This window comes from Pteropus vampyrus, unplaced genomic scaffold (assembly GCF_000151845.1).
Source record: "Pteropus vampyrus isolate Shadow unplaced genomic scaffold, Pvam_2.0 Scaffold48, whole genome shotgun sequence".
Lineage (NCBI taxonomy): Eukaryota > Metazoa > Chordata > Mammalia > Chiroptera > Pteropodidae > Pteropus > Pteropus vampyrus.
Window position 1 is genome coordinate 2,321,068 of NW_011888829.1, and position 11,013 is coordinate 2,332,080.

The 11,013-nt window shown below is 43.4% G+C and overlaps 1 protein-coding gene and 1 pseudogene across 1 annotated transcript in view; one reads left to right on the forward strand and one right to left on the reverse strand.

Annotated features, from left to right (window-relative positions):
• Nucleotides 1-11,013, forward strand: part of KIAA1549 (KIAA1549 ortholog) — a 129,542-nt gene that overhangs the window by 64,496 nt on the left and 54,033 nt on the right. The window contains exons 7-12 of the mRNA XM_011359561.2: nucleotides 1,028-1,116; nucleotides 2,184-2,361; nucleotides 3,450-3,580; nucleotides 5,603-5,786; nucleotides 6,731-6,790; nucleotides 7,968-8,119. Coding sequence (XP_011357863.2) covers nucleotides 1,028-1,116; nucleotides 2,184-2,361; nucleotides 3,450-3,580; nucleotides 5,603-5,786; nucleotides 6,731-6,790; nucleotides 7,968-8,119 — 794 coding nt within the window. The remainder of the gene's footprint in view (nucleotides 1-1,027; nucleotides 1,117-2,183; nucleotides 2,362-3,449; nucleotides 3,581-5,602; nucleotides 5,787-6,730; nucleotides 6,791-7,967; nucleotides 8,120-11,013) is intronic.
• LOC111739247 lies at nucleotides 3,803-3,921 on the reverse strand (annotated as a pseudogene).

Sequence of the window (11,013 nt, forward strand, 5' to 3'; positions counted from 1 at the left end):
GGCAATTAGACTGTGTAATGGGAGGAGGAAATGAGGTTGGGACAGAGTGGTGCACCTTCATCTGCAGGATTACAGTAGTCCAGGAGAGAGAGAGAAGAGTTCTCATATGGGTGATACTTCTTTCTTGCAACATTGTTACACACTAGTTACAAAGTGGTGAGTTACAAGAAGCTTATGAGGAGAACTGTTGAAAGCGTCTTTATCTCTGGGATCCCATGACATTTCTGATACTTATAGTAACAATGTGCCTTCTAGGATTTTTCTAGAGATTAGAAACTATTTTAGAAGTGTCTCTAAGAATATCAGATATTTGTAGCATGGATTAACTTACACATATGACATACATTTAATGAATTTGGTGTCCTTTATTAGGAATCCATGTATTTTTCATAGCGTTCCGGGGTAGAATTCACCCATTATAAATGTATGACACGTCAGCAGTTTTTGTAGATGTACGGAATCGTGCCTAAATATCCATATTGTTAATCAGTATTTTTAAGGGGATATGAGCACCATCTTTGCTCTCAGGGATAATTTTGACCCCGAGGAAGCATCACCTCATTTAGAATCTTCATTGAGACTTGACCTTGGGTTTTGTTTTTGTTTTTCGTAATTCTGTGTCAGAGAGAGAGGATTGGGGTGATTCTTTGTCCCCTGAAAGAATTCTTTTTATGGCTTTCTACACTAAAAGTAAGAGCACTCTCCAGTGACCCATGGCTGGCCCTTGGGAAGGCACTGACCACACGTAGCCAGTACGGGGTGAGGCCACAGTCCCTGATTCTTGGTCTTACCTGGAGGGGCACAGAGTCGAGGGTTTTATTAGCACATTGAGCTGATGCTGTGCATGGTGATTTGGTAAGTTCAAGATCCACTGCTGTTGCTCTGTTCTTTTTCATTTTGGAAAACGGATTTTGTAGCCGCTAAGTCACTTTGGCACAGCACAGGCTCTGCCTTGGGGTCTGGAAGTGTGATGACCGTGTTATTCATGATGCCACTAACTGCATTTGGTGCTGGCTTTCGTTTGCAGTGCTGGCCAGAAGAGCCGTACAGGAGTACATCATCACGTCCATCAAGGAGGTGCTGAGGATTCATTTCAATCGGGCAGTGGAGCTCAGGGTAGGTCCCTGCGGCAGGCAGTGTGACACGGGCGCCCGGGGGGAAGGCACAGGATGATGGTCATGGAACCGTCGCTTGCCCTTTTCCCCTCCCTTCCCCTAGTGATCACCTGCTCATCCTCTGAGTCTCCACTCAGATGTCACATCATCAGAGGAGCCCTTCCTGACCCTAGACAAGGCCAGGTTTTTGTTGGCAGAGTTGGAACAAAGGGGGCTCTAAGGCCAGAGTTCGGAGTGAGGACCCTAACAATTTTGCTTCTCCTAATTTGCATGAAAAGACTTGCGACAGAGTTTCAATTAGATTTTAGAGTGTGGGCATATGCATGTTTCTGTACATTCAGGGAGATCGAGATTTTCAAATGCTTTATGACGGACGCTGTGCTGGTGCCTTCTCTACCCCCACCCCCCACCCCCCACCCCCACGAGCTCAGAAGCCACACTGTAGACCCACACCATCCTGGCCAGAGCCACAGGCCATATGTGGATTGGGCTCGTCTGAGCTGAGATGGGCTGTTAAGCACAAAATACATACTGGATTTTAGAGACTTAGTGAAAAAAGGAATGTAAAATATCTCACTGATAATTTTTTGTATCGAATACTTATTGAAATGATGTCAGATATATTGGATGAAGTAAAATGTCTTTAAAATTAATTTCACCTCTTTTTTTTATGCTTTGTAATGTGGCTACTAGAATTTTATAATTGCATATGTGGCTCACACATTTCTTTTGGACAGCATTGCATTACTCAATAGAATAATTGTTCGTTTATACATGGGTGAAAACAAGCAAACACCTTGAATTTCCATAACTCCTTATTCAGTTCGTATTGTTCGCTGTTCTTTCTCGCTCTCCTTGCTCTTATAGTTTTGTGCAGTTTTGTGCAGATGTATAAAAGTAATTACTACAGTAAAATTTGAGTATCTGTGAAGCTCTACTCCTTCATTTAAAATTAGCTGTTTTTTTACCTTATTATGTATCTCAGTACAGCTTCTTCTACATTTGAATTGTGGTTTTCTGATTCGATAATTTGATAATTATTGTCTTATGTTTTTTTTATTTTCATAGGTTTACGAACTATTCGCTGACTTCACTTTTCTGGTAACATCTGGTCCTTTTGTTTACACGGCAATATCAGTCATAAATGTACTTATAAACAGTAAACTTGTACGTGACCAAACTCCTCTAATCTTGGCTGTGAAACCTTCCTTCCTTGTGCCAGAGTCCAGGTTCCAAGTTCAAACAGGTGAGAAAACCCAAGCATAGCTGTTTTGGCTTGTAAATAGAATTTCACTTTATTTTTTTGTTTTTAAAAGCTTTGGGGAGGATTCTTTTTAAAATTCATTATTTAAATCTTCAAAAAAACTTCATGGAAAATTTCCAACATATACAGAAGTACATGGAATAGTTTAATGAACCCTCTTGTACCTATGGTACGGTTTCGACAGTGTTTAACTTCTAGTCAGCCTTGTTATAGACACACCCCCATCTATATCATTCCTTTCATATTATTTTGATATGGCATCATATCTTTTCATTCAAAAATATTTTAGCCTGTGTCTCTAAGAGATAGATTATTAAACATACATATACATATATACATGTACACATCTACATGTATACATATATATTCATACATATTCAGCCGTATAAAGGTATGCGCACTTATACATACACACCATATGCATACATACACACATATACGTATATATGCATACATATACACATATGCATGTATGCATATACATATACACATATACATCTGTCAGTGCTATCACATCCCCTAAAGGTCATAGTAATTCCTTAATATTATATTTAACTTTTCCTCATGGATACCTTCAAACATATACAAAGTAGAGAGAATAACATATTAAGCTAATTTATGTCCATTACTAAGCTTAAAAAATGATCAACATTTTCCCAACTTCGTTCTATCTATCCCCTGCATATTTTTTTTTTGAGGAAGCTAGAGTGTTTCAGAGCAATACCAGATATCGTGTGTTTTCACCCATAAATACTTACTAATTCATCTCTAATGAATTCATATATATTTGAAATATTTCAGTCAGTTGCAGCTTCTTGTGCTCACATTGTTATCTTAGATATTTTTCCGTTCACAAATGATGACACCGCCTCCCCATTGCATATCTTCACTGGGTTCGGAGGTGGTTTCCTACATTTCCGTGATATATACACATACATAATACACCATAGAACTTAATTTAACCCTGGGCTGTGGATGAGTTAGTCGATTGAGGTCCTCTTTTTCCCTCTCTTCCTTCACCGATACTAAAGAAACGCCGAATTCATGGGACTGCGATTGTTGTCTTTCAGTCCTTCAGTTTGTGCCTCAGAGCGTGGATACTGGCTTCTGCAACTTCACCCAGCGCATCGAGAAAGGCCTGATGACAGCTCTCTCTGAAGTGAGAAAACACCACCAGGCCACGTATAACCTCACGGTGCAGGTGAGAAGCGCCGAGTGCAGAACGAGAGGCTTTCGCTTTCCAAGGGAGCCAGTTTTGTCATGTTCCGCTGAAGAGGCACTTGACTCTTCCCGATTCCCTCCAGGGGAGGAGAGTCGGTTCACGTGGGTTGGGGCTGATCTCTTTCCATGGTATTGTCGCGTAGCTCAGATATGGTGAGCTGAAAATTCCTTCTATTTTATTGATTTGTTTGTTTGTTTTTAAAGCCTATAGCACCTGGTATTCCTAGGTGGTCTCCCATCCAAGTACTAACCAGGCCGGATCCTGCTTAACTTCCGAGATCACACAAGATCGGGTGTGTTCAGGGTGGCATGGCCTCAGACCAGAAAATTTCTTCTAAAAAGGAACGTTATCAACTTATAGTTTATCCAATGGGGACAATGCCAAAATATACTAGCGCTCATATTATGGAATGCCAGGAAAGGCAGTGCTTCACTCTAAAAAAAAAAGCTTTGTATGCATCATATGGACACTGCTGCTGTTTTTATTTTATTTCTTTGGTATGTTTTTTCCTCCATATTCTTCGTCTTCTCTTTCTGGAATTCGTATTAAATAGATTTTGGTGCTCCTGGATTCATCTTTCCTATTTCCATTTTTTTCTTATATTTTTCATCTCCTTTTAATTTCCTGTTTTTACAGATTATCTAAACTTTGCCCTCCAAGTCATTAATTTAGTCTTCAGCTGTGTTTATTATATTATTCAGTCCCTCTCTTGGATTTTCGCGAAGCCTTCATTTTTTTCATTGTTCTTTGCTCCTTTTTTTATTGCAGCCTTTCCTGCAATGATGCAAGATTATCTTGTGTGAGGATATAATGTCACCTTGAAAGTCTTTGAGGACAATAGAGTTTTTTGAAAGTCGTCTTCTGTTCCCTCAGTTATTTCTATTTTCTCTGCGGCCATCGTTCTGTGCTGCTCTCGGTTCTTTGCATTCGTGCTGTTGCTCTTCTGTAAATGTCTGGAAACTGTTGGTCGGCTGGAGTGAAGAAGCAGGTGGTTAACTCTGGCAGCTCGTTCAGCTTTCCCCTTCAGCTGTCTAGTCTGTGTCTGTGTCAGCCCTGTGTCCTAAAGGGAGATTCAGTGGAGCACCAGGTACCGGGCAGAATATACATCTGTGGTGAGTTTCTCTCTTGGGGCAGTGTGTGGTCGAGACAGGCAGGATGAAGAGGTTGTACCCTGGGATGGAGCACGTTAGTGCAGCTTTTTCTTGGCAGAGCTACTTTTTCTTTCATTTCCTTCCTCGTCTCTGTGTGCAGTCTCCACCCACGTCCTCGCTTAGGGCCCAAACCTGCGGTGGGTCTCTCAGGTAGGGATCTGTTTTCCTTAGGGGGCAGCACTTCAGGCTCTTCGGGGTGGAGATGTGGCTGCTGCTAGCACCTCTGTGCTGGCCTGGGTGTGGCAGACAGAAAGGAAAAAGGAGGGAGGCACTTGACTCAGCTCTTTGGCACATAGGCTTTAATTAATTACAGCTGCCTACTCTTGGTCTCATTTCCTGTGGGTCTCTATCTTCGAGCCTCCCAGGCTGCTAGGGACAAGCTTCTCAGCTCCCCTAGAGTCTGTGCCACGGGTCTTGGTTCCCCCTCAGTTCTGCTTTATACCAATATGGTTCCATCCTTTCTCCATTTTCCAGAAATTCGACAGAATCTCTTTTTTTTTCCCCCATTCTCAGTACTGTCATGGATTGATTCCTCCTCTTTTTTCAGCTCCTTGTTATTTCACTAGGATTTGAGGTGGGAGGGAGGGAGGTGATACATGTAGACACATGCACTCAGTTCATCACTTAACGTAAAAAACATTTTCAATCACCTGTGATTTTAAAGTGTTGCGAAAGGGAAGCAGGTCGTGACACCAGTTACTCTTCCTTTAAACACGTCACTTGCTTTAAAAATACAATAAAATAAAACCGATGAGAGGAATCGTGAGAGAGAAATCAGTCAGGTTTTCGGCGGAATGTTTTCGGCGGAATGTTTTCGGTTTTAGGAGCCTGTTCCGACCTCTCCTTTCAGATCCTGAACGTCACCGTGGGTCCTTCGAGGACGGCCCCCCGGCGGGGCCCCGTGAACATCGTCTTCGCGGTGAAAGGTGCCCAGGGCTTCTGGAACGGGACGCAAGTGAGCGAGCTGCTCAGGAATTTGAGTGTGGTGGAGTTCAGCTTCTACCTGGGGTACCCAGTGCTCCAGATGGCCGAACGTGAGTACTACTCCCCCGTGAAGTGCTGGGGACGGACGTGGTCGCGGGCGTTTCCGTGGTGGGGGGAACCTCTTTTCCTCAAGTGAAATATTGGGCTGAAATTCAGAATGCAAATCCGATAAAATTAGAGCTTTTCGGATTCAAGCCAGGAGGGGTCTCCAGCCCTGCGGCCTCACCCACTGGACCTCGATTTAATCTCTTTTCTGAGGAAGAGGGTGCTATGAGAGATTTTATCAGTTCTGGAAAAGATAGAAGAACAGAGAACAGATTTGTGGTTGCCAGGGGTGAGGGTTGGGAGGAAAGCTAGACGACAAAAGGATAGCAGATGGCCGTTTGGGAGGGGAGGAGGCCATGAGATGGTTCTAGATCTTTATGGTGGTGGTCGTTACACAGCTCTGTGCGGTCATCAAAACTCATAGAACTGTGCACCAGAAAGAGTGACTTTTATGTGTACACTTAAAAAAGAATAATAAATGGAAACAAAACCTTTCTTTCTGGCTGATGCATTAAGATTCACAGTGCACATGGACTAGGCCTGGGTGTGGCAGAAACATTTACTTCAGAAAAAAAAAAAAAGCAGTAGATTCCAGAGTTGAAGTCAGGCAAAAAAAAAAAAAAAATCTTTTTCCCCAAGGCGGAACTGCCAAATGGTCTAACGATTCTTAATGCATTTTAGTGTGTTAATGAAATGAAGAAGCATGCCTTGTCAACATGCAGCAGTAGACAGGGGTAAAATTGCTCTCTACATCTAGCAGCTTCCTTGAGACGGACGTGCGCAGAAACCACGTGCTGTCTGGCCCCCACACCGATCTGGCGACTTCGTCTTCCGTATGTAGTGCTACCTAGTGTAGGAAAGGCAGTGCGTTGCGACTCACCTTTCTGACTGTGGCAGACGTGTTTCTCACAGCTTTGTCTCCTCCCCCAACCCTTTTTTTTCTTCATAGCCTTCCAGTACCCACAGCTCAACTTGTCTCAGTTGTTGAAATCGTCTTGGGTAAGAACAGGTATGTTTAACTTTGGTCAGATTTCGTAACCTGTAAGATGAAGAAGTCTGTGTGGGTGTGTGAAGAAAGATATACCACCTTTTCCGTCTCCGAGTCCTCAATTCAGGGCGAAATGTACTTTAACTTCTTGGCAAAGAATGAATGAGAAAGGGATTCAAATTTAGCTCTAGGAATGTGTCCCACTGAGTTATGACACACAAAGGATTGGTTGGCTTTCTCTAAAATTCATACATCCAGTGCAGAGCAGCCCAATGGGGCTGACAGTCTTCCGACCCACAACCGGACGGGGTTGTGAATCAAGGATCTTTTGTTTTTCTCTCAAAGTCTTATTCGTTTGGTTTTATAAAGATAAATAAGGTAACTCGGTGAGTCGATAAGAAGCTTTTTTTAAAGTCTCGCAGGCCCGGGTCAGATATTTACAGCTATGGCATTGCAGAATAAGACTTTCTAACCGGTGGCACACCAACATGTAGGAGGTAGTAACATGCCCACCGGGTGCCCAGTGGGTGAGCAGCACAGCGAGTAAGCGGTCGGAGGGGAGGGAGGGAGCACGTAAAGTGGCGACAGTCGCCATTTCTGGGTTCCCATACCCTGCCAGCCCTCTCTGCCTCACACATAACATCCCATGTAAAGCCCCCACCCCCGCATGGTACAGCGGCCTCATTTCTCACATAATATTCATAGTAGTTAAATGACTTGCCCGTGGTCCTATCTCAGAGGAGATTTGAACCGGTTCTGGCTGACATGCCAATTGTCTGTTTAGATAATCTTATTTACAGCCGATGTCTGAAGAGAGGCACCTTATCTCGAATCAGTTTCTGACTCAAGATAAGATAGGAACTTAAACCATTCCCAGAAGTTTTGAAGTCAGTGCAGACAGACTGTCCAGGCGTGTGCAGGCCTCCCTAGCTCCAGAGCTCCTGCTATGCCGCGTTCCTGGGGTTCCCGGCCCCCCTTCCCCCCCTATTCTTGAGACACGTGGAGCTCGGAACTGTGGATAAGATGAGCAGCACTTCCTGGATCCTCCCTCACTTTTCCAAACCCGTTTAATGTCTCCTCTCTAGGGATCCGCGTTTTATAGTAACCCTACGTTAATTTCTCTTATGCACGCAGCCTTTTTTCCCCCCTCCACCGCTAGCTAACTTGTTTGGGGGCCTGTGCTTCATTTTAAATGCAGTCCTCCTGGGAGTCGTTGAGAAGCAGCTGCAGAATGAAGTGTTTCAGGCGGAGATGGAGCGCAAACTGGCCCAGCTGCTCAGCGAGGTCTCCACCAGGAGGCGGGTGTGGAGAAGGGCCACCGTGGCCGCCGGTGGCAACAGCGTCGTGCAGGTAGTCTGAGAGAGCAGTCTGAGCCCTGCCTTCTGTTCATGCAAGGGAGCTGCCATGAGAAAGCCCTGAGTTAGACTGATTGCCGTATGAGGTAGCAACTGAAAGTGGCAACATTTTAGTCAACTAGGGTCTAGACAGACATTTACTGAGTCCTCCGTACATGGCCAGGTGGCACAGCAAGACCTGGTGGGGAGCGCGGCGGAAGAATCGTGTCAGTGGCTTGCCATACCATCGGATGGCCTTGTTTTTCCCCAAAGTAATTTCTTAATACTGCAAATGTAGTCAACGATGGAATGGTAAGTATACTGATAGCATCATAGACAGAAATCGCTCATGGAAGGGACCTTAAGAAACCAGGAAGAGGAAAATTTCCTGCTCTCTCTTCTAGCACGTCATCCTCTCCACCTGCTGCCACCCCAAATCTTCTTCACCTTGCCACCTGGCAGAAAAGTTACAAAGGACAGATTCCTTTGAATTAGAAAGGGACCCATTTTAAAATGCACATGCTCACAGAGAGTCGGAGTCGGGGCTGCGATTTATTCCCAAGTCAAAGTGCATTATGTCATTTTGGATTTTTTTCTTAACAACTGCCGACTTGTAGAGCTAGGAAAATGGGATATTTAGAACTTTGTCATTTCAGAGACAGGAAGCCAGGGTGAAACCAGGACGTGCAGGGGCAGGGAGGTTGGTGGTTTAGGGGCATTAGAGAGAAAGATGCAAAACTGGCACAGAGGAGGGGAAACGAGGCCGTTCGCTAGAGCTGGCATCACCGTCCCGTAACCCTTTCACCAGCTCTCCTCCTGCAAGCATCGCTGTCTTTGCCTTCCCAGAAAGGCGGTCATTAGGTTTCTAAAGTAGTTCCTTTGCCAAGTGCAATAGAATATAAAGAAACTTTTAAAACCGGTAAAAAAAAAAAAAAAAAAAAAAAAAAAAAAAAAGAGACTGATGTTAATATAAATATAAAATAAGTGTATGTTTACAGTTATATAAATATAAAGAATAAAAATGAAAATGAATTATAAAAAGTTTGCCTTAGTAACCCTGGCTTCCAAGAGCTCAGAGTCTGGGAGGAGGTTAATAAATGCACGTAAAACAGTTGTAAAGCACCATAAAATGACATAATGAGGTGCCAAATTAGGAAGGCTCCATAAAGTGAGAATATTGGATTCATGGAAGTTAACCAGGCCACCCCAGGCCAGCGGGCGCCATCCGACGGGTCACCTGAGACCCGTGCCCTGCATTCTCTCCCCTTTCTGAGAGAAGATGGAGACAAGGGTTGATGCACATGGTACTGGGCTCCTCAGCAAACATAACTTGTAAAAGTATTGCAACAACCTAAATGTTCAGCAGTTGGGGAATGGGGAAGTTTCATGATTCTTTATATGCTGGAATATTATGCAGCTATTATCATTTTTTTTTTTGAATTAGCGATATAAAAGGGTATTCAAGAGAAGAGAGGCTACAAAAGAACATGTAGAATATAATCCAAATATTCACATAAAACTCATGAAAAGAATTAATAGATGGAAGTCCGCCACATTTACAATGGTTTTCTTTGGTTGAATTCAAGGTGGTTTTCATTTTATTCTTTATACACTTTTCTCCCCATGCTTTTCATTGAGCATGTAATTTCTATAGTGAACATGTGATTTGAATCAGAAAACAATTTTTAAAATGAAATTGAGAGCATTGCCCAAAATGACTCCATCATACCATGATCGTATGGGTTCCAGCTATGAATCTGATAAGAAGTCATCCAGAAAGGATGCTGGAGTTAGATTTTATGACTCTTCTTTTCAGATTGGATAAGCTGGTAGCAACATCTTTTATGATGGGGGCTATCACTGGATATTTGGGTATATGGTTTCTACAAGAAGAAACCATCTCTAAACTGTATCAGAACTTTTCAGTGGAGTAAATAGGCACATAGGTAGAGGGACAGGTGGATATAATCTCCTTGCTTTTCAGTAGCCCTTGATATTATTCATCCTAGAGGCTCACAAACAATTAGTACAGCATTGTTTGGGGCAAGGAGTGGGTGGTTAGGGAGCAGAAGTGGTCAGGGAGCTGGTCTAGAAACAGTAGACAAAGGCAGGATGGGTGAGCCCTTCCTAGTGGGGGGACGTCTATGGAACAGACCCTCCAGGGGTGAGGGTGTGGACCTGCATTGTTAAGGATCTGGGAGAAGGCGTTCACAGTGAAACCATGACATCGTCGGCTTGCCAGAAGTTTCCAGTGAGGCAGTGAGCATCTCTGTGTGTAGGGTGCACAGCCACTCGTGTTAAAAATTCTCGAGCTGTGGCTAGAAAAGTGGCAGCCGTTTTACCCATGGCAAATGTAGAGACCAAACGCCAAATTGCATGTATGAACGAGGACTCGGAGTCACTGTTGATCGTTTTCTCAGAACATAAATCCAGCATTTTACTGGAGTCCAAAGGGGGCAATGAACTTGTTGCGTATTAAGAGAAATGGCAACAAAATACAAAGCTCTATTTGTGCAAAACTGTGGTATTGCAAATATACGAGATTCGAAGCACTAATGTAAAGGATTACTCTTTTTTTATGGGTGAATGATATTCCAGAGAGTGTGTATATTACATTTTCTTTATCCACTCACCCCTAGACAGACACTTAGGTTGTTTCTATGTCTTGGTTACTGTAAATAATGCTGCAGTGAACATGGGTGTGCAGCGATCTCTTCGAGGTCATGATTTCATTTCCTTTGCATACATACCCAGAAGTAGAATTAATGGATCATAGGGCAGTTCTGTTTTTAATTTTTGGAGGAACCTCTGTACTGTTTTCCATAGTGGCTGCATCAGTTTAGATTCCCACCAACAGTGCACAAGGACTCCCTTTTCTCCACATCCTCACCAACACTTCTCTTGTCTTTT